This window comes from Peromyscus maniculatus, chromosome 6 (assembly GCF_049852395.1).
Source record: "Peromyscus maniculatus bairdii isolate BWxNUB_F1_BW_parent chromosome 6, HU_Pman_BW_mat_3.1, whole genome shotgun sequence".
Taxonomy (NCBI): Eukaryota; Metazoa; Chordata; class Mammalia; order Rodentia; family Cricetidae; genus Peromyscus; species Peromyscus maniculatus.
In genome coordinates this window covers 11,908,447-11,935,828 of record NC_134857.1, presented here as the reverse complement: position 1 = coordinate 11,935,828, position 27,382 = coordinate 11,908,447, and the positions used below count along the sequence as shown (strand labels likewise).

Here is a 27,382-nt window from a genome sequence, read left to right as displayed (position 1 = left end):
ACAGTGGTTCCCTGTGCGCCCACACAGACCTGCTAATGGTCCATGTGATGTCTCTGGCTTGGGAAATCGTGGTTCTTTGTGGAGTTATTTTTAGTCCCTTTCTCTTTATGACAGGGCATTCTGGCTTCCTATTTTGGGGAGAACAGTATAACCTTTGTTCTTAATAAACTAATCCTGACAAAAAGGTGACTTGTTCTAAAGGGAGCTACTCCGTGCACACTGTCATGAGGAGGCATGCTGGGCATGTGGATGGTGAACGCCCAGGTGAGGTTTGGAAATGGAGTCCTCCCGGTTAGGGCCGTATGTTGTCTGTCACTCTCGTGGGTAGTTTTATCATGGTCTTTATGTCCGTTTCCCCTTCCCTGCTGCAGAAGTGGCAGGACCTCCTGATACATTCTTATATCTCTGGTTCCCCCTGCATTAGAGTTAATCCCTGCCCACCTGTGACCTCTTACTGTTTTTCCCACTAGGCATAAGTCCTGGGTAGTCCGACTAAAAAGGAGCAAGCCATTTGTCCCTTTTCCTATGACTTAAGGCTCAGGCCCTTGACTGGCATCCTGTCTCCCACCCACAGGTGCACACCCACCACCCAGAGCAGGCGTAATTAGTACAGTCAGCCGTAATGACATAGCAACCCTGGCTGACAGAGGAAAGGCGCGCTACACAGAGGGAAGGAAACAGAAAAGCCACAGCAACGGTGGCGGTCTCTAAGCTGCCAGACCTGCAAGGGGGGGGGAGTTGCTATTGGTAACCGGAGGCGAGGCTTCCCTGCTCTCCTTCCTCTCAGAGGGTCACTGTGGTACCAGAAGTGTTCTCTCCCCAGCAACAGCCTTTCATTGGGCACCAGAGAGCATGTGCACAGGAGGGTCCTTCCTCTCTCTTCTGAGATTTCTTCCCCCCCCTCCCCGCCCCGATCTGACTCCTGGAGAGGGGAGCCAGCTCCGTTCCCTCCCCTGGAAGCGATGGTGACATTGCGAAGCCTGCTGCCTGCCAGATTGCGGCTTGGAATGTGCCAAGCTCCCCAGGAGAGCCTGCTGTGTGCCATGGGTCTCACTTCCTGTCCCCTGCGTCTGAGCCTCCTCCTGTCACTTCTGGGGTGATATTGTGAGCTCTTCCCCAGGGGAACAAGCCGGTCTCCCAGGCATGTCATCTAAGAGGCTGCATCGGTCACTTTATCATTTCCTGACAGAACTCCTGACAAAAGCTCACAATTAGAAACAGTCCATCATGGCAGAGAAATTAAGGCGGTGGGGACGTGACACAGTTGTCACACTATGTGAGAGAGCTGGATGCTGCTATTCAGCTGTTTTCTTCCTCCTTCCTTTTGATTCAGACAGAGATCCAATCTGTGCACAGTCAGGATAGATCTTTCCTCCTGGATTGAGCCTATCATCCGGCCACGCCCTTACTGCCACACTCAGGTGTGTGTCTCCCAGGTGATTGCAAGTCTAATCAAGTTGGCAATGAAGATGAGCCATCACGAGTCCACCCCTGTCAACCTGTCGCTTTGAACTTTAACATTCCACTCCTGGACCTCAAAGGCTCATCATCATCTCATGAGGCAAAGTGCATTTAGTTCATCTATGAGAGTTTCCCAAATCTTAACAGTTTGAAATCCAATTGCTCAAAAGCCTGAAGACTCTTGTGATACCCACATCAGTCTCTTAATTGTGAAGACCTGTAAAGTTAAAAACCAAGTCACAGCTTTCCAATGTACAATAGCACAAACTAATCATTTTCATTCCAAGAGGAATAGAATATGGACACAGAAGGGAGAAATAGGACATAAGCTGGCTCTGTGCCTAGCCTGGGAAACAGCACCCTGCAGTTTCATTTCAAGCATCTCGGGCTCCTAGTAATGTCATCTGGTCCCCGCTGGCCTTGCCTCTCCTGCTCTGCCTCTAGCACACATAGCCTCTCTTAGAACGGCTCCACTCCATGCCTGTGACTTTCCTCAGTGGACATCCCACAAGCCTGACTCTCTAATGTCCTGAGTGACACCTCACTTCACAGCCCTATACCATGCATGGCTCATGGGACCTCCTTGAAGGAACTCGGCCACTCATTGTCCGACCTCAGGAGCTTTTGCAAGTCCTCACTGCCCACAGTGAGCTGGGTCCTCTCAATGTCAATCACTAACCGAGAAGATGCTCCCACAGACTTGCCTGCAGGCCAATGTGACAGAGGCATTTCTCAGCTGAAGATAGCTAGCTATTCTCCAATGACCCGGGCTTGTGTCAAGTTGACCAAAAAACTAGCCACTCTCAACCCCCAGTAATTTTCAAAGCTCCATGCCTGTTGTCAGGCATTTTTGTTTTGAGAAAGGACAAAGGGGTGTATGTGTGTGTGCATGCGTGGTGTGTGTGTTTGTGTGTATGTGTGTTCCAAATAAAATCCAAATAAAATTATGATGACATAAAGTAGATGTCACAAAATATTTGAAATAAATTGAAATCTCGTTTGTACTGTGACTGCACACTTCATCAAAATCAAACCCAAACTGGAACACAGGCTATGGAAATTAACCTTTTCTGTTCAGTTTTCCCAAATCAAATACATCTAGAGCAAGTCCCTTAATGAACGTTGTGCAGTCACACGCTCTATAACATGTTGGTTAACAATGCACCAGGCCACCTGATGACTCTGGAGCCGCCTCAGCTAAGCAGATATGTTCTGTGATATTCCCACAATGATAAAAACCATCTTCCAAACATCTCCCTGTCACCGACAGTGCCCCATGGGGCCCATTTTATTCAACAGAACGGGGTGGGGGGGGCTGGTTAGCCATGTCTCATTTCTGTGTCGCAGTCCTTAGGAAAGAATTTTCTCTTCCTTGAGTCCAGTGATGATCAGAGAATGGTCAGATGTCCCTGCAGTATGCCAGTGCTAATCAAGAGAGGCATTTTAAAGGATTTCACTTATTTAATCACTGCAGTGGTATTTTGAGATAAGTCCTGTGGATGTCTGTATTTGCAGACGGGGAAAGTTAAGTCATTTGTCCTGAGCCATACAGCAAGTGATGAAGCCCAAGGCAGAGAAAGGGGGTAGTGAGAACTGGCACAGAGCCACACAGATTTTCAAGGCTGGAATTGCCCTCCAGATTACAATGGCTAATGTAAGCAACTTCAGTGTATAACCAGCATGACTCTGTTGAACGTCAGACTGTGAGCACCAAACACTGGCATTCCTTCTCCATCCAAAAGCATCCATCACCCTGAGCATCAATCCTTGACATTTGCCACTGCATCCAACTCTTGGCAAGGCTGTATTGCTAACCTTCCTGCAAGTTGTTATCTTTTTTTTTTCTTAAGAGACAAAGCTAAGCTACCAGCAGGACCATAAATTTACTTTGAACCCATTGTAACACCCAGCGAGCAGGTATTCAACACCTGTGAAGTACTTTCACTTGTAATTAACTGTGCAATTAAATATATTGATTCCTCGGTCACACTAACTTAGAAAATTAGTGTGTCTTCTTTGAAGACGTGGGAATTTTGTTTTGTTTTTGTTTTGTGGAGACAGGGTTCCACTGTGTAGTCCAGGTTGTCTTCAGATGCATTATATAACCTATAGCCTCAAACTCATGGTTATCCTCCTGCCTCAGCCTTCCAAGGATTATGGGAATGTGCCATCACACTTGGCTTGAGGATGTGTTTTAAGTGAGCCACATTTTCTCTTCAGATGATGCCTGTGCAAAATATATAGACACTTCAGCTGCTTTACAGAGCTCTGTGCCCTGTCTCTGCCCTTCGGATGCCAAGCCATTCTCGGAGTCCTTCCCTCCAGCAGAGCCCTGCAGAGGGAACTCTCAGAGCTGGTTCCGTTAATGGAACACAGTTCTGCCTGGAGAGCTGGAGGGTTTTCTGGCTTTTTTTTTTTTTTTTGGTTGTTTTATTTTCAGATGTCAGTGTCAGAGAAAGGAATGCACAGTCTATTGAGGTCTGGATCTCATTTTTCAAATTGGTTGTGATTGCTTTTATTTATCACCCTCTAATTAATAGAGGAGCGCTTTACAGTAAAAAACAAGCACTTCTTCCTAGCTGCCAGTGAGAGAACTACTGTTTCATTCCTTGTGAATATTTCATAGGTCTCTGTCGTGAGTTGTGTTGTCTTCATCTTTTTGATGCTGATTTTCCTCCCCAGAGCAGCCCTGTGTGGAGTCCGCCAGGTTTGCGGCTGCCTTTTGAGGTCATTAGAGCTTCTGGTTTGTTCCTTAGATGAGTCTGTTCTTCAATACTTTTTTTATTTGATTGATCTGGGATAGAAAACATACTACTCCTTGCAACCAATCTCTCTCTCTCTCTCTCTCTCTCTCTCTCTCTCTCTCTCTCTCTCTCTCTCTCTCTCCCTCTCCGTGTGTGTGTGTGTGTGTGTGTGTGTGTGTGTGTGTGTGTTGTATATGAATGTGGACAGGGGCACATGCACATTTGTGCACACATATTTGGAAGCCAAAAGGCAGTGTCAATCACTTCCCATTTCACATTTGAGATGTTCTCTCACAGAACCTGGAACTTTCTGATAGGCTAGATGAGCTGGCCAGTTAGCTCAAGGCTCTGCCTCTCCTGTCCCCCATTCTCAACACAGGGATGGTAGGTGCACACTGGCGTGCTAGCTATGTACATGAGTGCTAAAGGTTCAAATCCAGGTCCTCATGCTCGCACAGCAAGAACGTTGTCCACTGAGCCACCTCCCCGGCCCCAAGACCTCCCTTTCCATTCCTCACAAGCACAGACTGGACTGGAGCCAGACCACAGCTGGAATCAGTTCTTCCGTGTGTGCATCCATCCATTCATTCACCAGACATAGCGCAGGTAGTCACGATATGACTGGGGCATTTCCTGACACCTCTGAAAACCTCCAGGAAGGAAGACATCACAAGCAGGTACATAGCTCTTCTGTCATATTTCTACTCCATGGTATAGCCAACCCTAATTCACCTGTGAGCGAGGCAGTGGCTAAGGATGCTGCATTGCTTTTAGATGTATGCAAGATACTTTCAAGCTCGTGCATAGTTTAGAAATGTAGGAAGAAAATTTATTACTTGAAAAACATGGAATAAGTTAAGAAATTGCTTAGATGTAGGCAGAAGCAGAGAGTATCCTACTCTGGCATTATTTTCTATGCATATGTAATACATAATATTTATTTATTCTGTGTGTGTGTGCATGTACATGTAAGTGTGTGTGTGTGTGTGTGTGTGTGTGTGTGTGTGTGTGTGTGTGTGTGTACAGTCAAGCACATACCACAATGCACATGTGGAGGTCAGGGGACAGATTTCAGGAGTTGGTTCTCTCCTTCAACATTGTTGATGTAGGGTTTCTCCTGGTGCTTCTGTCTCGATATTCTTCTTCTTCTTTTTCTCCTCCTCCTCCTTTTTCATCTTCTATCTGCTCCGGGAGAGCTGGACCCTCAGCTTAGGAGACTTCTTTTAGGTCTCCACCTCCCATTGCCCCCCTTACTCGAGGATGCTGATAACAGCTGCTCACTATCCATCAGGCTTTAGCTGCTGCGCCCTCTCCGCCCCGTCTCTTGCACTTGGATGCTGGAGGACATGCTGCACGTGGTGTTCTATGTGCTGAAGATACTTCTTGAGCCTGAAATACGCACATTCTGGGAAGTGTTCCTATTGGAGAATTGAGAAAGCCATTCCTTCAGGAATCCACAGTGCAGCCACAGAAGGGCGACAGAGAGCAAAAAACAGCTCCCTCCTGAGTAGGCAAGGCGCTCAGAGGCCAGGGGTTCCACCGAGATCTCAGGAGAGATACACTGAGTTGTCTGGACAGCTCCCAAGGCACTCTGGGAAGCTGTGAGCTAATCACTTCTGACTCCTTGGAACTTTCGTCAAGAACACGCATGCCCCACCCATAAACCCTGGCTAATGTCAGCAGTAACTTCTGCTGCATTGTGGCCTTGCTTCCCTGATCACTGCTGTGGTAGCTGCCTCCAGGGATTCCGTGCTCCCAGACCTTTTTAGCACAGAATTTATCTAGGAGGAAATTGGCTTTCTAGGGGGCGTATAAATGAAGTGCCTGTGTGCTTCCCAAAGAGATCATTTCCCCTTCATTCCTTCAGACTCCTGTGTGAGGCTGTGTTCCCTGTATGAAAATGTCCCCATGCATATGATAACTACCATATGTTACCTTATGTAAATGTTGATTGTGATTTGACCTTTGAACTTCATTGTACTAATGTATTGATACTGATTTGCGATTGGTTGATCCTTATGCTTACAGAATGGACTTTTTTTTTTCTTTATAAGGCCATATTTCTAAAGATGTATTTGCTTTTCTCTTATGTTGTCATTTTATCTGTGAATTCATCTCTTTTGTTTGGCAGGTCAAAAAAATTCCAGTCGTTTATTGAGAGCTGCTTGGTAAAGAATCACAGTCAGCGACCAGCCACCGAGCAATTGATGAAGCATCCGTTCATACGAGACCAACCTAACGAGAGACAGGTCCGCATCCAGCTGAAAGACCACATCGACAGAACAAAGAAGAAGCGAGGAGAAAAGGGTCAGTTGCACATTTGTACTTCGGAGAAGGAAACGGAAGGCAGAGTGTTATGGTCTCGTGTGAGGGCTGCCTGTTAGGTTGCAGCCTTGGGCGTCAGTGGAGTGGAATCACCGTTTGAAGGCGAATGGAAAAAATAGATCTGTAAGCAGCAGGCCCTCTTCTAGGCACCAAACAAAGCCATGTCGAGTGAGACTAGGAAGCACTTTAAATGACAAGTGATTTGTCTTAATCCAAATGAATATTCACATTTCTGAGAGTGACATCCACACATCAGACAACCTACAGAACTTATCTAGTTGACATTTTTCTGTATTGACGTCTTCAGCATTTATGTTTTTATGCCCCGAGACTTGTTTCTAATTCAGTTATGTACAAGTCAGAATTCCTTATGGTGTCTGTAATAGAAAGGCTCATTAGCTTGCCAGGCTAGCAGCATGGCATCAGCTTTTGTGTGGAAGGTCCTCAAGTGCACTTCTCTATTTTGTAGATGCACAGATTCCTCTCCATAGTCCTCTCTGTGTCATGGAAAGTACAGGAGCCCAGCTTTGAGACCCTGGGACCATGCCCAAGTTGTTGGAGTGGTGGCTTACAGTTGCATGTTCTGGTGCAGGCCTCATGGCCAGCGGAGCATAAGGCAGGAAGGAAGGGAGGCGTGGGCATGACAAGGAGGACTAGGATAAGCAGGAAGAACTCACTCGCGGGGAGCAGGAGGCTCTAGGAGTGAGAGGCAGTTTCAGGATAGAAGATACCCACTGAGAGTGTATGAGGGAAGACAGAGCGGGAGGCCAGAGGCTAGAGTAGGTGGGAGTGGTTTTCCTTGACTCCTCCTTCTCACCCCTCCCCTGTCCTTAGTATAAAGGGCAGCAGAAAGTAGCCGACAACACAGAGAACAGGTTTTTGAAGTATGACCTGATGATTCTCTGGATTTCCTCATTGTCTGTTGTTATGTCTCCCTTTTCATTTCTGCTTTTGTTGATTTGGATGCGCTCTCTCTGCCTTTTAGTTAATTTGGATAAGGGAGTGTCTATCTGCATGGAGAGACAGTTGTAAATCTTGATCTGCTTGGGGGGCCCCTGGCGGTAGGATTAGAATCCATCCCTGGTTCATGAGAGGGCTTTTTGGAGCCCACTACCTATGACGGGACACCCTTGCAGCCTTGAGACAGGGGAAGGGCTTGGACTTGCCTCTACTGGATGTGCCTCCCTATGAGAGGCCTTGCCTTCTTGTGGGAGGAAGTGGGGGGTAGGTTGAGAGGGGGAGGCTGGGGGGGGGGCGGGAGGAGGGAAGAGGGGGATCTTTGATTGGTTGTGTAAAATGAATGAAAAAAATTTCTTAATAGAAAAACATTGCTCTTCCCCTACATCCGTATCTCTAACATTTGCTGTCATACTTCTTAGCAGTGGCCATTCTGACCTGGGTGAGGCAGGATTTCAAAGTAGTTTAATTCCATTTCCCTGATGACTGGGGATATTAAACATTTTTTAAAAATTAAAAAAAATTAAATATTTATTTTATTTGTGTATGAGTGTTCTGCCTTCATGTATGTATGTACACCACTAATGTATATGGTACCCACAGAGGCTAGAAGAGAGCTCCGTGTTACAGATGCTTACAGGCACCACTGATTCTCTAGACGGTGGTCATCACTGCTAAGCGACCTCTCCAGCTCCAGTCTCCTTTTTTTTTTTTTTTTTTAACCTTTTCCATTAGATCTCTTTACGAGTAGCTTTTGGCAGAATTGAAGAGTTTTATTTTTTATGGATTTATATAATCCTGTAGTGCAAAGGCAATCAAGCTCGGTTCTGATAAAATGTTAACATCAAGGAGACTGACAAGTTAAAGTTTTACTTTAGAAACTAGAAGCAATTAGAATAATTGTGTGCTTCTTTTGTTCACTATAGTTTCCTTTACTAGGTAAAAAGTTCTACATGTTATTTTGAACTCTCTGCTTTTCCATTTTGAGAACACATCATTTTGGTATGAATTATAAACACTCTATTGCAGATTCTTTACATTTGGTGAAAGCGTACTTTCAAAATAGGTAGCCTGAAAAGTTCCTGCTCATCTAAGTATATGAGGCTTACTTGTGATTTTACAAAATACATTTGAACTCCTCATGCTTCTGTTTCCTTCATTGTCTCTCTAATATTTACATAGACTTTTTAGCCAATCTGGTTTTCTCATTGAGAATACTGCCTCCTAATGGAAATAAAGCCAAATTGCAATTTCAGTCCAGTTGACGGGTGCACAAATGTCTTCAGGCTAGTAGTTAATAACCCACAGCCGTAAAGAAGTGGCGGTCCTGTGGCATCTTCTTTTGTTTCAAAGGCCTCTCGTCCCCTATGGAAAAGTACTGAACACAGCACATCCGGGGTCCAGGAGTCACTGTAGCCCTGGTGGCCTTGGTCTCACCATGTGGGAGTCACTGTAGCCCTGATGGCCTTGGTCTCACCATGTGGGAGTCACTGTACCCCTGGTGGCCTTGGTCTCACCATGTGGGAGTCACTGTAGCCCTGATGGCCTTGGTCTCACCATGTGGGAGTCACTGTACCCCTGGTGGCCTTGGTCTCACCATGTGGGAGTCACTGTACCCCTGGTGGCCTTGGTCTTGCCATTTGCTTTTCCACATCCAGACACCCAGCTTCTTGGCACTCACTGCTTCTCGGCTTGTAACACGGCCAGCCATGATGGAGGCCTATCATTCATTCACAGTGACATTGTCCATCCTTCCAGCTGCTGCCAGCTAAAGGGCCACTGGCTTCCAAGGCCCAGCTTCTTACCTCCTCAGTGGTTCACGACTTCTGCTCCTCCATTCTGAGCACGAGGAGACAGCTGCTCCTCCTCTCACTTCCCACTGCCCTGTGTGTGCTTCTGCTCGGGATGGAATATGTTGGGGGAGACACTGATTTTCACATTGAAACATCTCAATGCTGATTCTAAATATACCTCCCAGGTTGACCTTTTATTAATATGAAGGCATTACTAGTTTGTAATCTGACCACCTCCCTTATTTCAGAGATTATTATCATAAGTAAGTGAGAGAACAAATCTAAAATATTTAACACTATTTGCTCACATGTAAGATGTCTACTAAACATTCATTTCCTTTCTTCATAACCATGGAAATGACAATCATACATTCCATTTGTGCCTTTCTCATTTTATTTTGATCATGTCTAAAGCAAATATTCAATCTTACTATTACACATTAACATGTTTATTATTTTTACTGAGGTAAATGAATGTTCATAACGAATCAATCACACTTACCTATTCTTTTCTGTTAAACCAGGAGTGGGGTTAAACTTGGGACTACCTGCACATCACATGTTCTAGGCTTTTAGTGCAGATTAGTGGAGAGATCGTGTGTTTCTATCAAGTAGTACATATTGTAATGCTTCTGTGTCATGTACTCTCGTGTGCTGGCATAATTATACCAGCCCTGCCACAGACAGGTGAATCCTGCCTTGCTCTGTGGAGTTAGGGCAGCATCAGTGTGACTAGGTAGGCAGAATTTTCAGCTCCATTGTCTTATGGGATTGGGGCTACTGATGAGGTCCACTGACCACAGTCCTGTGGCTCATGAAAGTTTATGAAGCAGAGAGATGGTCTTTTCTGAACAGCAGCACCATGGTCTACACTAACATTCTGTGATCTCTCTCAGATGAGACCGAGTACGAATACAGCGGAAGTGAGGAAGAAGAGGAAGAAAATGACTCTGGGGAGCCCAGGTATGAGGAAGAAGGCTAGGCCTTCCCACTGCCAGTTTGGACTGGGCTTGCTCAAAATGCACTTCCCTTTTGATTTATGGCTCTGTTGTGAGGATGCGCCAGGAGTGAATGCATTGCCCACATACATACTCATTAATGTGTGAAATTTCCCTTAGGCAGACTCTTATAAAAAGTGTGGAAATCAGCATATTCTTTATCTTGTCCACCAAGATGTATGGCCTGTATTCATGACCTTGTTTCCTCACACATGTAGATATAGAGTGGGAAGGAAGCAATTATCTGGCTAATGCAGTGCTAAAAATGTTTAAAATTGCAACTTTGGGGAGAGTTAGTGACATTTCAGATTGGAGTCATTCAGCTTCTTGTTCATCCCTCTGAGAAGCCCTTTCAGGTCCTGCCATGTGCCTCGATGTTTCACACAGACCAACCCTGGAGGAGGTGATTCTAGAAAATCAAATTGTCCTCCAGAGGTGAACCCTGATAGAAATGTTCACACCATTCCTGTTGTCTCCACGGAACCCGGTGCTCTTCAATGTTGTCGTCTCCACTTGGAGGCTGGCGTGGCTTTGACCCCAGCTTTCCTCCCATCTGTATTTATGGGCAATTGAGGCGGGCGTGCTTGTGGTGCTGGGACTGCAGCCCTGTGCATGGACCGCAGCCCTGTGCATGGGCCGCAGCTCTGTGCACCCCGTGGACGTGCACTGTTAATTGCAGAGAGAATGCACAAGTGGAAAGGTACTGGGCATTATGGGTCCATGTCCTCCAGCACTCCAGGGTATCCAGCCCCCCTCACATGGCAGCACAAGGACCGATTGCTGTCTCCCTGGCACAGAGTGTCCTGGTGTGCTGAGGGACCATGCTGTAGGAGTAAGCTAGACACCACGTTTTCCTCTTCCTTCCTTCCTTCCTTCCTTCCTTCCTTCCTTCCTTCCTTCCTTCCTTCCTTCCTTCCTTCCTTCGTGTGTGTGTGTGTGTGTGTGTGTGTGTGTGTGTGTGTGTGTCTAGCACATGTGTATACATGTGGAGACTATCCTACTTTGCAGTATTATTGCTGTGATTAAAACCCTGACCAGAAGCAGCTTGGAGAGGAAGGGTCTATTCTGTCTGGCAGATTGTAGTCCATTGTGGAGGGAATTCAAAGCAGAAACCTGAGGGCAGGAACTGAAGCAGAGATTGTGGAGAAATGCTGCTTCCTGGCATGCTCCCCATGGCGTGTTCCCCATGGCGTGCTCCCCATGACGTGCTCCCCATGGCGTGCTCCCCATGGCGTGTTCACCATGGCGTGTTCCCCATGGCGTGCTCCCCATGGCGTGCTCCCCATGGCTGCTCCCCATGGCTTGCTCAGTCTGCTTTCTTAAACAACCTAGGACCACCTGCCCACAGTGGGCACTAATCCCCACAGACAGGCCTAACGGTCAGTCTCATAGTGACAATTTTTCAGCTGAGGTTCCCTTTTCCCAGGTGATCCTAATTTGTGTCAAACTGACAAAAATTAACCAGCACAGACTTTAAAGGACAACCTCAGCTATCATTCATCAAGCACTATCTTGTTAGTATGTATTTATATTGAAAATGTATTTTTTCATGTGTTATATTCTGATCACAGTTTCCATTCCCAAACTCCTTCCGGATCCTCCCAATCCACCCAACTCCATGCCCTTTCTTTCTTTCTCTTTCTCTCTAGAAAACAAACAGGCAAGCAAAAACAACAACTACCACAAAACATAATAAAAAGAAAAGAGCTCAAGAAACACACACAGAAAAAAAACATAAAAGCACAAAATCAGAAACCATAATATACAAGCAAAAGGTCATTAAGACAAAGAATATGAGACAACAAGTCTACATAAGTTCCATTGACTTCACCTCTGTGTTCTGAAAGAAGGGCTCCCACGGGCCTGGTACTCGCTGACTCGGCTGGGCCAGCTTCCCGGTGAGCTCCTAGGAGCCTGCCGTCTCCACCTTCCAGCACTGGGATTACAAGCATCTGCTACCACACCAGATGTTTTCACCTGAGCTCTGGAGATCAAATTGAGGTTCACACTCGCAAGGCAATGCTTTGCTGATGAGCCTTCTCTCCAGCCTCTCGTTCTCTTCCTGAGCCAGCAGTTCTCAGCTTGTCTGAGCCGCATCCCCTTCGGTGGTCGCATTTCAGATATCCTATACACCAAGTGTTTACATTCCAATTCCTAACAGTAGCAAAATTACAGTTATGAAGGGGCAAAGAAACAACTTCATGGTTGGGCTCAGCACCACATGAGGAGCTGTATTAGGGTAGCAGCATCAGGAAGGCTGAGAACCACTGTGTGAAGTCAGCATCACCCGACAAGCTCGGTTCTTGCTAAACTACCTGGGAGGTTGGGACTGAGCTCACAGGACATTAGTTTTTATCTCTTATCTGCCACAGGCTTTCCCAAGGCCAATGACTGAAGGAGAACATTTCCTCCCATCAGAATGTTAGCTGCCCTCACTTTAGCTGCATAGGGCAATGGCTGTCGAACGGTGACGTATAAAATGAACATTTCCTTAGAGCAAAGGACCCTGGTCCCTGCTCACAGAGAAGCCACACTCTGCTCCCAGCCCGGAGACTGTGCCAGGCCTCTGTAGTCTGTTCTTTAAAGATCTGAGAAATCCAGTCTTCCCAAGACTTTCTGTGTGTCAGGGGTCACTTGGTGAGACACCAGCTGTAATTATAACATGTCATTATATCACAGGAAGATAATGCACCAAGTCTCACTGTTTGAACAAGTCTAATTAGTCTTCTTGAAATCCTAAAATGTAGAAAAAGATGATGGTTTTCTCATTTTAACATGAGACAACAGCTCGAGGATGTCACCAGGTCATACACAGAGTTAGTAATTGAGTCATTAGTACAACCAAGGTCTCCTGGATTAGTTCAGTATCAGTTAAGATTAATGGGGCGTCCTCATGTGCGTGTGACATTGGGTCCCCAACCTCATCACCTTTGCTCATAGCATGTGACTTGTGTGTACAAGCACCACCATTTGGAAGCTGTTTTAGAGTTTGACACAGAGACAGCGAGTTGTAGAGGGGTTCTCAGGGGACTCCTAAACTGCCTGTGGGGTGCCCTCAGGGAAGCTCTTGGCCTTGTCTATAACAGCATCTCACACAGATTCCAGTAACTCACCAAAACCAAACGGATACCCTTGCCAGCTGCCAACAACCTGCCCTCCTCCTGCCACCCTCCCTCCATGTCTTGTCACACTGTCACCAGCAGCCCAAATGAAACTGCATGCCATCCCTCACCCTGGACTTCAGATCTTTCTACGGGCTTCATTAATTCCATCCCCAGATACTTCTGAGGTCACCCCACTGCTCCTTGCTGGGTCAAGTCTCCACCATGAAACACCATTAGCTAATGTACTCTCCTGTACCATGCAGATGACCGTCCACTGTCAAAACAATGCGTGTGCAGGTATGGGTAGGGTGGACATCTCAACCATGGGCGCCATCCTCCAGAAGTCAACCTTGCCTTTTTGAGACAAGGTCTCCTTTTGACCTAGGGCTTGCACAGTAGGCCAAACTAGCTGGTAAATGAACTTCAGAAACCCACCTGTTTACATCTCCCCAGCACTGGGGTCACAAATGCACACCACCACACTCAGCATTTTATGTGCACTCTGGGGCTCAACTCTGGTCCTCAAATTTGTGTGGTGAGCACTTGACCAAGTGGGATATTGCCATATCCCAAGCCATGGTGTTTTGGGTTCCCTCATATCTAACTCCTTTTGGAGACTAATCAGGATCCATTATTGGATTGCTCATAGTGTTGGCCAGTTCAGAAGTGAGGCTGATTCTGGAGAGCTGGGGCCTGGGTTTCACAATAGCAGTTAAACAAACAATGGGAATATGCTGCCATTCAGAACTCCTTCCTCTGAGATCCAACCCCATCTCTATTTTCTACCTAATAGCTAGTGGGTGTGATCTCCCTACAGCCTGTCCTAATACCTGTTACATAGCACAAACAAGGAATTATTTGGCCAATGAGTTTATTTTAGGTGAAACTTTCACCAACATTTAAGGCAGTGGTTCTTAGCCTTCCTAATACTGCGACCCTTTAATACAGTTCCTCATGTTGTGGTGACCCCCACCATGAAGTTATTTTCATTGCTACTTTATAACTATAATTTTGCCACTGTTACAAATCATAATGTAAATATCTGCTATGCAGTATATCTCATATGCAACCCTGTGAAAGGGTCATTTGTCCCCAAAGGAGTTGTGACCCACGGGTGGAGAACCACTGATTTAATGGGGTAGGTGTAACTAAACCTAAGGGAGCCATCCTCGTCTCCCTGATAGATGGCTGTGAAGAACTTTCTGTTGGTCACCTGCAGTTACATTGGCGTTGGGAAGCCTGGGACCACCAATAACAATGCTGTAGTTTATGTCCTCTGTGCGCACACACACACTTAAATATACTATGTTAAACATAACCTAGGACTTGGTCTCCTCAGGTACAGTCGTCCCAAGTACATGCTTTGTGGCTAGAATGATGCCCTTCCACAGGGATGTGTTTAGCCAAGCCCTGGGCACCATGGGCTGCACGAACTTGGCCTGAGATCTTGGCTCATTGTCAACCTTGTCTTAAGCCTTGTTTCTCCTGGTCCATTTGATCTTGCCCTGAGCAGCGTGACCTCTGCCTCCTCAGGCCTTGGGGTGAGCGGTCAAGGAGGTGCCTGTGAGGGCATCTGCTCCTGTGAATAGAGTAAGACCCCTCTTACTCCTCTGCTCTCTCGCTGTGTGTGTGTGCGTGTATGCGCGCATGCGTGAGTGCGTGCGTGTGCACACATCTGCATATGTGTGCACGAGTATGTCCATGCACATGTATCTGTGTTGTGCTGCGTTGTGTGAGTATGCATGCATGTGTGCACAGCATGCACGTGTCTAAAGGTCAGAGGACAGCCCTGCTGTTGGTCTTTCCTTCCCATCTGGAGACAGTCTCGTTGTTGGTAGCTATGTACACCAGGCTAGCTGGCCTCCAAGCTTAGGGAATCCTCCTCTCTCTGCCTCACATCTTCCCAAAGACTCATGTGCTGTTGTATCCAGCTTTTGTGTGTGTGTGGGGGGGGGGCGCTCTGGGAATATGAATTGAGGCTTATGCTGGTGTAGCGAGCTCTTTAGCCATTGAACCATCCCCATAGTCCCTGCTAGCTATTCTTATATGTAGAGATAAGCTTGCCTAAGGTTTAGAGCTTGCACACTCATTGAAGTCTTATGACACACATCTTTGCCATGCACTGGGGATGGAGTGGTGTGACAGTCCTAGAAAAGGGTGTGGTATTCCTTTAGGACAGCATATGTATGGAATAGTCATCTGGAAAGGGGGCAAAGCCTGTTCTGTTGCATTCGCCCCAGGACGCACAGTTGCAATGGCCCTCATCACACGTGTTGAGGGCCTAATGTTCTTTCCTGTCCACAGCTCCATTCTGAACCTGCCAGGAGAGTCAACGCTGCGGCGAGACTTCCTGCGACTGCAGCTGGCCAACAAGGAGCGCTCAGAGGCTCTGCGGCGACAGCAGCTGGAGCAGCAGCAGCGGGAGAATGAGGAACACAAGCGGCAGCTGCTGGCAGAGCGCCAGAAGCGCATCGAGGAGCAGAAGGAGCAGAGGCGGAGGCTGGAGGAGGTGAGTACCACAGGGCCACCGCAGCCACCTCAGGGGTGGCACCACCTGCCCGGTGCTCATGCTCCATCTTACAAAATACACTCCCTCACTCTCCGAACCGGGCCACGGCTTCCACCCTCCGCCCATCTGCCCCTCCTAGGCGATCCTTGACCATCTTATTAAGATAACATCCCTCTCCTTGCCAGCATATTCTACTGCTTATGTCTATTGGCATGGCTCTGACCAACTTCAGACACTCTATATTTGGTTCCAGCTCCCCATTGGAAAGGCCGTGGGCTTCTTTTCTCCCCTGGCCTTCTCTAGTGCCTAAAAGAGCATGTCACATATATTAGACACTTAGGAATATTTGTGGAATGAGAAAATAAACATGCAAATTAGTGAGCCGAAGGCTGAGAGTGAAAGATGAGCACTAACTAAGCCATAGTGGACAGGCCGGTCACCACATGCCAGGAAAACCAGACCCTTCTTCAGATGCTCTTCTGACACCAGGAGCCACGTTCCTCATGCTCCCTCCTGCCCGGGACACTTCCTGCAGCTGGCAGGCATGATCTGCTCTCAGCAGCAGATGCTGTGCTGCTGTCCTCTGGACAGGAAACCTCATCACTGATCGTGGGCTCTTGGATGTTACGTCCCACACAAGGTTCTCACCCTTGTAAACTATAGATCTTTGTTTAATTCTTTTTCCTGGAACTTCATCCACATCTCCAAGCATTCCTCCTTCTGCCAGATAAATGAGAGCCTCCAGGTCAGTAAGAAACTGAGATTGTTCAGTCAGTGGGGAAATTGGGAGGCAAGTGAGAGGGTCCACAGCTGTATGGGAGCAGGGTGGTAATGTTAGGGGTCTCCCGAATTCCAGTCTGCTCCTTGCTCATGGGTTCCTTGATTTTTGCTTTTTAAAATGGCCCACTAGAGAGTGAGAGGTTGGGGGCTACAGGATCGGATCACCTTTTTAACAGCCCATCATGGTCCAGATTCCCTCATTTAAGTCTATGAGGACCTCAGGTCACTTTTCAGTAAATCCTGGCAACCTCATTAGGACCCTGGGACATTATTTTCAGACCTTCAACAATAATCCTCTACACTTACAATGATTTGTTTATTGAGTGACTTCTGTGTTCAAGCTACCATGCAGGGAGTTGCTTAGATGTGGAATCTTGTATTTCATTTTCTCTCAAGAAGTGCATTTTCTGTCTTTATTTTTTCATTTTTCCTTCTCTTGTACCTGCTATGAGATATCTGAGGTTTCTACCTTTATTTATCAAGTGACTAAGTGACAATTTCTAGTGATTGTGAAGCACTGACCACATGACATTGACAAGGAGACAATGAGGAGTGAATATGAGCAAAGTACATGATATGTGCATATAAAATGCTGTAATGAAAACTAGTATTTTGTGTGCACACTTTTTAAGCTTTGAAAATTAAAAAGAAAAGAAATGGAAAACAAAGAGGACAGTGAGTGAAGAGGGTCAGTAACTGCAAAGCAGGGCGCATGCTGGTCTCTCCGATCCCAGTGTCCATGTGAGGGTTCCGAGACAGGTGTGAATCAGAGCCTTGAGCGCTGGTCCTCAGAGGTGGACTTTGAGACCTTCTGTGAACAGCAATCAGGACATAATGTGCTTTCCAATCTGTGGGTAAGTTCAGGACACTCGTGTAAAGATTCCCACCACGTGAGGGTGTAAAGTCCCTGTTCTCTTCTCTTGAGTCTGGTAGATGGAGGCCCCGCGGTAGCGCACAGGTAGAGTGTACATGTAAGGTACAGAAGTGACCTCTGGTCCCCCCTGGGGCACACCCGAGAGTCTTAGATGCTGGCAGCTCTGCTGAACTATCACTGCCTGCAACCTGCCCAGGCCACCCACGGCTCTTGGACTGGCCCCCAGCCAAGGACCACAGTTTCCTTTAGTCTCTCAGAACTCTGGAACACCACAGACTTTGCTCCTTGGACTTAAGACCTCCTCCTTCTGGGTGGATTAAACCCTCTGCTGAACTGCTCCCTGAACATTGGCTGGCCTGTTTTCCTTGGTGGGGCATTTCCCAGGTTCCGCTTCCCTGGTATGACAGTCTCCCCATTTCCCAGGTTCCGCTTCCGGGGTATGACAGTCTCCCCATTTCCCAGGTTCCGCTTCCCTGGTATGACAGTCTCCCCATTTCCCAGGTCCCTGCTTCCGGGGTATGACAGTCTCCCCATTTCTCAGGTTCCCGCTTCCGGGGTATCACAGTCTCCCTTGGTGGGGCATTTCCCAGGTTCCTGCTTCCCAGGTATCACAATCTCCACTACTTCGGCTCCATTTGGTTACTGGTTCATTATCATTGGTTTCAGGCTAAAAGCACTGGCCAGGGAGCCCTGGACAAGCCACACTACCAATGAGCATTTAAAATTCACAGGATTCTCACCATGTGAAGAGCAGATGTGGCCTTCACGTTTTTAAAATGTTGGTGTGTCTGTATATGTGTTAGTGTTCATGTGGATGTTCACATGGGAGTGCACATGCTCATGTGTGCATGTCTGTACAGGTCAGGATGGAACCTCAAAGGGCATTCTTCAGGTGCTGCCCATCTTTTCTCTGGTGATGGGTTCTCTCACAGGCCTAAAACTCGCTAAGCAGGCTAGGCCAGCTGGCCAGGAGGCCCCAGGACCTTCCCATCTCCACCCACCTAGTGCTGGCTTTACAAATATGCACCAGGACGCCCAACGTTTTTCATGTGGGTCCTGGGGATTGAACCCGTGTCCTCTTCCTTGTAGAGCAGCACTTTCCTCGCTGAGCTATCTCTCCAAACCCAGTTTGTTTGTTTGTCACATGAACTCTGGGCTGTTGAACCCAAGTTCTTAGTCAGTATGAAATCCTCCCCGAGGGCAGCTCCAAACTAAATCATGTGTCATGTTCGGGGGCTTCGCTGCAGCGTCTTGCTTCATGACACTGTTTTACACCCTAGCCCTGGCTTGTAGCTCTGTGGTAGTTTGCCTTGCACAGCTGGTGATCTCTGGGCCATGGCAAACAGCTGTGCTGAGCAGGTGTTCAGCGTTGAACTAGGTTCTCCTTCACACACCAGGCCAGTGCTACCACAAGGCCTCCTCGGTGTTCTTCAGTGGCATTTATGGGCGCTTCTTCCGTGGGTGTGAGTAAGGCACTGTGCACAGAGAGATACCCTCAGCTCCATGGCCTGAGTGGAAGGTGTCCGCACGCCTGAGGGCTGATCCTCCTGCCGTGCGATGGTCAGTGGGAACCAGGCTTCTCGGAAGAATCGGGAGCACGTGGAGTTGGTCATTTACACTGGCTTTATCTTTGTGGACCTTTCTCTTGCCCTGGGTGTGTCCAACCAGCCACCCACAGACAGGCACATGAGGCCACATGCAGCCCAGAATTGCTATGAATGCGGCCCAGCCAGCTTACTTAAAGCGCCCTCAGTCTGTGTGTGTTTTTTGTGACTCTGTTGTGGTGTTGTCAGGAATAAACCTGCAGATGTCAATGCTGTGTCCTAATGGTAAATGCTATAGCTTAAGGGAAGAAAGCAGATTGTCACATAATGGGTTGGCTGTAAGTGCTGAACCTGGATCACAACAATCCTTGCTCCCAGAGGATTGTATCCCTCTCCTTATCTGCCAGCCTAGCCTGTGGTAGACACTTGTGTCTCTGGTGGCTAGCACAGGAACTTGGGCTGCATGGGCACATAGAAACTGTGTAGTTCTGCTTGAAAATTTAGCTTCCTTTGGTCATATGGGCTTTTGTGGGCATGCTGGGAATCATATTCCCAATTCTGAATAAAGGCCTCGTGGCTGCCTACCTGGTATCACAGGAATGATGGGCTGGAGCTCTCGTATTTGGTGACCTCAGATGTCAGCTCCCACCAGGGGCCCCTAAGGACACTTTCTGTGCCCATTGCTTTTGTTCTGCGCCTGCGTGCATACGGCTGGGATCAGTGTTGGTAATTCTCAGAAGGACCTTGACTATAGCTCAATGTAGTCATGGATCTGCTTAGACAAGGGCATGGCCTGGGGCTGATTAAATGGTGGTAACCAGACCAGTTTTGACCATTGATAGAGGAAAATACACAAGTAAGTTCCAGGAACTTGCTGAAACTCAGTCAAGGTGAGTCAGTTCATCACTAGTGACAAAACTACACAGGGATCCTCTCTCCTATTTTTCCAGCTCAGTAAGCATTTTTATTACTCAGCTGGGACAAACCTCCCCCTGGCACTGTGCATCAGAGCAAGCCGGCCCCTGGAAGCGCTGTGGCCCTGCTCTGGAACAGACTACTGAATTTTGATCAGGTCCCTGGCGCTGATTGATCTTGCATAGGATTTTTTGAAAAGACCAGTAGTTTCTCTCAGCTTGCCATCATATTAATGGAAAAATTTAAGAGTCAATATGTAGGCGCCACATATTGAAGCTCCGCTTCAGACAATGAAGTAGAAGACTATTGAGAAGGATGCAGTATTTTAGTCAGCAACATCCACTACAAGAACCAGATGTGATGGCCCACACCTGAAATCTCAGTATTTGGGAGTCAGAGACAGGAGGATTGCTATGAGTTCAAGGCCAACCTAGGATGCATTTCAAGACCCTATCTCAAAAACAAAACACAAGTGAATCAGCCTCAGCCCCTCGTGCTGCCAAGACCAGGATCCTGGCTTTCCTTTTTCACTGTGTGACTCTGAGTGCATTCATTAGCATTCCTCTGCCTCAGTTTCCACACTTCTAAAACTCAGGGTAACAATAGCATCTTATGCAGCTATTAACCAAGCAATTCCCAGAAACCTCCAGCATATCGCCAACACGTGGCGTTCCGGGGGCAGTAACTGTTGCTGTTCTGACTAAGGCCAGAGGAATTTTCAACGTTTGAGCTTCTTCCTATACGCAGCGAAAGCTGGAGTTTATGAAAAGAAATGGGCCAGAAGGCAAGCACCTTCTCAGGCTTTGGAATGAACACTTGTTACAACACCCCCTCAGAATGTGGTGGGAAGGGAAAACGGTCTGGTAGGTGAGTGTGAGAGTAAACTACCCCAGCTTTGTAGGCCAGGAGGCCAGGTTTAATTCCAGCTCTGCGGTCTTGGGAAGTTTACTTAACCTCTCTGAACCTCAGCTGCTTTACATGTATATTCAGCACAGTTATATTGACTTCGGAGGATCACCGTGGGAACTATGTGAAAAACACGCCTGACACAAGACATAGGCTAAGATTTTTGTACTAATGTTTTGTTGTATTCAGGAACGGCGAGAGACTAAGTCACCAAGGATCGTTTATTTTACTTTTATAGAGAAGATTTTTTTATTCTATTTTCACTAATGTGCCTTCCCTGTCCACCCCTTTGTGGTGGCTTTTTCCTTTCTGTCATTGTCTTAGTTTCTTGTTTGTTGCTCTGATAAAACACCTGACCAAAAGCATCTTGGGGAGACAGGGGTTTGTTTGTCTTACAACTTCATGCTGCAGACTATCATGGGGGGGGGGAATAAAAGCAGAAACTCAAAGCAGTTAGTCTGATTAAATCTGTAAATCAAGAGCAGAAAGAAATGCATCCATGTTAGCTTGCTTCTTCACCTCCGCTGTCCAGGGCGTCTGTGCAGGGAATGGTGCTGCCTGCAGTGGGAGGTCTCCCCACAGCAGTCAACAGTCAGGACAGTCCTCCACAAACATGCTCACCTGGTCGAGGCAAGCTTCCTTCCCAGATGATTTCTAAGTTGTGGCAAGTTGACATTTAAAACTAACCACCACAATCATTAAGTATAATCCCTGCATTACTATCAAGTGGTTATATGAAGGCTTGTCTAAGATCTAAACAAGACCCGTAAGATAGAGATCTTCCCAGGTCTGTGTAGTAAGCCTCGGGCAGGAGAGATGCAGAGCCCTAGGAGTGGTTATTCACCAAGAAGACGGGCACATTAGCTTTGCTGCCAATCTCTACCCCTCCATTTTCTGCCTTAGTCATCCTGAGCAAATCCTGATTTTGTTATTCATCAGCTTACTCATTTACAAAATGGGATAATAATCATTTGAGAGATTGAGTCAATTCATAAAAAGAATTTATAACAGTATCTAGTGATCTCTGGCCACGGTGGCATGTGCCATAACAGTATCTGGTAATTGCTGGGCATGGTGGCATGTGCCTGTAATTCCAGCACTTAAGAAGCAGAATTCTCCATAGTTCAAGGGTAGTATAGTAGACACAGCACGGTTGAGGCCAGCCTGGGCTACACAAGAGTGTGTCTCCGAAGACAAACATGAAGGGAGGGTGCCCACTACTCAGTCAGTCCCAGAGAGCTTGCTTTTGCAGCAGGAGGTCTGGCTTTGTGTGCGGTGCCTCTGAGCCCTGTGGAGGGAGGGTTTTAAACCCTGTACCGAGGTTAGAGATGCTGCTGAAAGGTGTCCTCGCTTTGTACAGACCCCCTCCTGTGCTTTTCAAGAATGGAGAGGACTGCCTGGTATCTGGTGCCTACCACTTCTAATGTTACAGAGCAAGATCAGAGTCAGGCACTAACCCTTGATTTATCTAGAGTGCCTTTGATTACATACATGCAGAATTAGTAAGTAGTCAAGGCCTGCCTGAACATGCATCATGGGTCACAGGCCTGGCCTCCATCATCCAGGGTCTTCTCACAGCCTCTGTTGTTATGACCGGTCCATGTGCCTTGTAGTTCACAGTTTTCTTAGTTATGCCTTACCTAGGAGATCTGCAATAAAATGGTGTCATTGGGACATTCATTCACAGGACACTGAAATGGGACTGTTTCCATTTCTACTTTTGTTTTCTTCGGTGAGCCACTTGAGTAGACCATCGCCTACACAGTGATCTCAGCCAGCTGCTCTCTAAAAGCAAGAACAGCGTTGGTCAGACAGACTCCCTGACTTCCCTGTGGCCATGCCTCCTTACAAAGCCGTGGGCTTTGGCAGCACATTCCTATTTCTTTCTTAACAACTCTAATGTTGGAAAATTTGTCTTGTTATTGACTCAGCCCTTGTGATATGCTACATTCAAATACATTCTGCCAAATATCCAAAATGCCTTCCTCATCAGCACAGGAAGTGTTTGAAGAGTTCTCCTTTCCACAGGGGATGTAAGTCGGCACCTTCAACATCAGCTCAGACACCCTGGAATGGCCCTCTCTGTGAATGCAGTATCCATTAACTCACTGATAACACGCTTGTTTCCATGGCACTCAGTCCCAGGCTCTCTCACTGGGGCTTTGGCGTGTTAGGGCAGGAATTAAAGGGTTTTATCTGCACTTGACACTTATGCTAAGCCACAGAGTCTTGTGTATTAGAGATGACCACTGCGCCATTCCTTTCCTCCGTGTGGTGCCTGGAGAAGCCCTAGTTCCTGGAGAAACCGAGACTTGGGATATAACCGGGAGCTCATGAATAATCACGTTTACAACCATTCATGGCAGAGATGGGATCTGATTTCTTCATTAAGGTTGCTCAAGGCAAAATCAGCCTAGAACCTTCCTTTCCCCTTTTATCCGTAAAAGAGCAGCTTGCACGTGTGTTCTCAGGGAGCTTAACCATGGGCTGCCCGCTGATCAAAAGTGCCTTTCAGTAGAGACGAGGCTTCCTTCCGGCCTCGGATTAAAGCAAAAAGAAGGGGTGGACTATCTCTAGCCTGTCTAGCCTCTCCAGGGCCCTCTGGTTACTGTTTCTATAAAGAAAGGGTCAAGACAGAAAAAGGACAATTGGCAAAACCACAGACATGGTTCACTTGGTATACATGCACATGTCAGAACTATGCAGAGTATATGCCCTGTTGGTATACATGCACATGTCAGAACTATGCAGAGTATATGCCCTGTTGGTATACATGCACATGTCAGAACTATGCAGAGTATATGCCCTGTTGGTATACATGCACATGGCAGAACTATGCGGAGTATATGCCCTGTTGGTATACATGCACATGTCAGAACTATGCAGAGTATATGTCCTGTTGGTATACATGCACATGGCAGAACTATGCAGAGTATATGCCCTGTTGGTATACATGCACATGGCAGAACTATGCAGAGTATATGCCCTGACTATCCGCTTACCCCGGACTGGACTCCAGTAAGATGCAGGCTGGGTGTGGTGCTGTCCTTAGCTGCACACAGAGTGATGGTGTACTTGTCTCAAAAGGAGGGGAAACTAGACAAGGTAACAGGAGTAAAAGCCTTAGAAATGTACATGATACCACAAGAGGTGCATGGTGTCATAAACTCGCAGACCTTTGATCCTTATTTGGCATTATTATTCCTTTCATTCTGTTTATTACACTGGTGTGTTATAAAATCAGAGGTGCCTGGCCACTTCATCATTTTTGTGCCCTGCCTATTTTTAAAAAATGCTTGGACCTCTACTTTTCATGACAAGGCACCCATGCCCTCCTTCTGCAGTGGTTATTTTCCAATGGTCTTTCCCAAATTGAAGCTTGGGCAAACACTAGACATAGAATGTCCAGATGTGTATGAATGCCTTTGTCACAAGTACAGCTCCTGGAAAGCTTGAAGTGAGCAGTCCTGTTTAAAGTAAGGAGCATGTGTGATGTGTAGATGATTCAAAGGACCACAGTGGCCCTTTCATGAAGAGCACCCTTGATCACAGAGCCCTGAACTGAAGGGATGGCTTGAGGCCCTTGCTGAGAAGCCAGACATCATCCCGAAGTAGCTGCTCTCCAGTCCTCTATAGAGCAAGCCAGATCTGTCATGGTCCTCGTGGGGTCTCCTCTCACCACTTCCAGGAGGTCACTCTGGAACTCTCCAAGGGCAGCCCATCATTTTTCATTCAGAATCTTTTTTTTTCCTTTGCAAGGCAGCACATCCTGGCTCAGACCCTTTGAAGGTCTACAGGGCCACTGTATTAGAAGTTTAGATGATAGTACCTAATTCAACATACAACACTGACTCTCTCATTAAATGTTTGTAGAGAATGTATTTTTGATCCAGTGTTCTATCTCCAAGCCTTCCTGACTCCTCTCCCTACCCCACTACATGAACATTACAATTAGGAAATATTCTCAAGTGTGGGTGTCTCTCTGGGCTCATAGGATGAAAATGTGGGATGTATAGAAGACAAACATAGAAGCAAGGGTCGTCTGTTGTCTACTATTTGTTATGTTTCTCTGTAACTTTTCTTCATTCCAAAAAGAGAACTTAATATTGCTTATAGTGGTTAATACAAGTAAAAATAAAATTTATAAGAAAATAAAAAGGAACATAAAATAGAAGAGAAAGATGAGTTAAAAGCAGGAACTGGGCTGGTTCATTGAATTCTTACGTAACGTGACATTCAGTCATAACAGCTGGCAGATGTGGCCATCGGTATGGCTCTGAGCATCCTGGCACCTAAGAAGCCCAGCAGAGATCCCAGTTGTCCATCAGAGGAGAAGGTGTGCCCCGTAATGTCACTCAGGAGTGACTGTGTGTCCCCACGCCTGTGAGAAGTCTGTCTGAGGGTTGCAGTGACAGCCTCTGGCAGGAATGTGAAGACTGGAAGCTTTAATACTTCCTCACCGAAACTGACTAACCAGCTCACTTGCAAACACCATCCACCTAGGAGCGTCCTAAATGGACGGGCAAGCGGAGGATCAGAACCTGCCCGGGGATGGCTAATCTTCCTTGTCGACTTGACTGGATTTCGAATCACCTCCAGGCATATCTGAGAATGTCTCCAGACAGGTTTAGCTGAGGATGGTGGCACCAATCCCTGGGCTGAGGGTCCAGAGGACGGAAGGAAGGAGAAGGCAAGCTGAGCACCAGCTTCCATCTCTCCACTTCCTGACTCAGTGGGACCAGCTGCCTCCCACTCCTAACTCCACGCCTCCCTGTTCACGATGGACATAATGTCCATGACGCACCGTCAGACCCTGAGCAGAGAGAAGCCCTTCCTTCCTTCCTTCAGTGGTTTTTGTCAGATGTTGGGCACACTGAGGGGAAATAGCAATTTCTCCTCTCCCCGGTCGGTGCAGCGCCACAGAAGGCATACGTGCAGGAAGGACCACATCTGCACCAGATGATAAGGCCCCGACTGTGTCACCCGGAGAGCATGCAGGGCACTGCTTTCCTTCACTCCAACCAGGAGAAAAACATTGAAACTCTGTTAAGAACCAACTGAATTTCTAATTTTAGGGAAATCAACTGTTGGCAATGCCTCCCAGAAGATACAGATGAGAACTTCTAGCTCACTCCTTGTGAGTGGCATTAGCTGCCAAGAACTGTCATCTGGCTGGCTAAAGACATTCTCTCTAATGGCAGGACCACGATAATCATTAAACGTAATTCAAATGCAACCTAAGAATACTGCTTTAATCTTCCTCCTCATTCTTTCCAGCTCAGGTTTGCAACCTTATTTTATTTTCATACTTTTCTCCAACATGGCAAATAGTTGTGTCAGGACCAATTGCAGGCCACTGTGGTTTGGTTGCTGTTTGGATTTTGCAACGTTCTCAATCTCATTTGGGCATTCTGTGAAGGACTTCTAGCCTGTGAGAGACGCCTCAGAAGGGCAGGTCTGATTTCAGTTTCTGGAAGGCTTCCTTGCACTCAGTCATAGTTTTCTTTCTGCTGCTGTGACGAATACCCTGACTAAAAAGCCACTATGGAGAGAAAGGGTTTATTTCGCTCAAAAGTTCACCTTGCCATCCATTATTGCATAAAATCAAGGCGGGAACTCAAGTGGCCGGTCACATCACATCCACAATCGAGAGCAGGGAGAAACAAATCAGCAATGCTGCTTGCTTTCAGCTAGCTTTTCTCACTCTGTCCAGCCCACCCCATGAAGTGGTGCTGCCCATAGTGGGCTGAGTCCTCCTCCATCAATTATCAAGACAGTTCTCTACAGACACGCTCACAGAGCAACCTGATCTAGACAATTCCCAAATTAAAACTCTTGTCCCAGGTGATTCTAGGCTGTGTCAAGCAGACAGTTAAAATCGGCTAGCACATTCCCCTTGGGTTGTTTTTCTGGCCTTCAGTCATCAATGCAACAAATATGAGCAACGACCCAATGTGTGTGAGAAACATACAAGGCAGAGCTGGAGGCTGCCAAGACGGCTCAGCCATTAAAAGGGCTTCCTGATCTTGCGAAGAAGCGTGGTTCAGTCCCTAGGATCCACACCGGGTGGCTAACGGCTGCCTGTGACCCCAGTGCAGGGGCATCCAACACCCTCTTCTGGCCCCTTAGGGTGATATGTGTGTGTGGTATACATAAATTCATTCAGGCACACATACATACACAAATAAAAATTAAGTAAATAAATCATTTTTAAAAGATAAAACCTAGAATGGAGACACAGTAGCTTTCAATCTAGATCACAAAATTGATAAAACTAACACAAAAAGTAATATAAATCATGATGCAATACATGTCATTTGTACTGATTAGAAGAAAATACCAAAATGCTTTAAAAGAATAGTGTGTTAGTGTCTTCTCACCCCGCACCCCCGTCCCAAGGTTTTCGTTCTGTTGAGTTCCAGATACTTTTCCTTTGAACAGAGTCTCATTCTATAGCCCTGACTGATCTTAA

General features: G+C 46.9%; 1 protein-coding gene across 4 annotated transcripts in view; it reads left to right on the top strand.

Annotated features, from left to right (window-relative positions):
- The window catches only part of Tnik (TRAF2 and NCK interacting kinase), a 418,588-nt gene that overhangs the window by 310,387 nt on the left and 80,819 nt on the right, over positions 1 to 27,382 (top strand). For all 4 annotated transcript variants that reach the window (XM_006971170.4, XM_016000780.3, XM_006971168.4 and 1 more), the window contains exons 10-12: positions 6,337 to 6,512; positions 10,177 to 10,243; positions 15,687 to 15,891. In XM_006971170.4, coding sequence (XP_006971232.1) covers positions 6,337 to 6,512; positions 10,177 to 10,243; positions 15,687 to 15,891 — 448 coding nt within the window. The remainder of the gene's footprint in view (positions 1 to 6,336; positions 6,513 to 10,176; positions 10,244 to 15,686; positions 15,892 to 27,382) is intronic.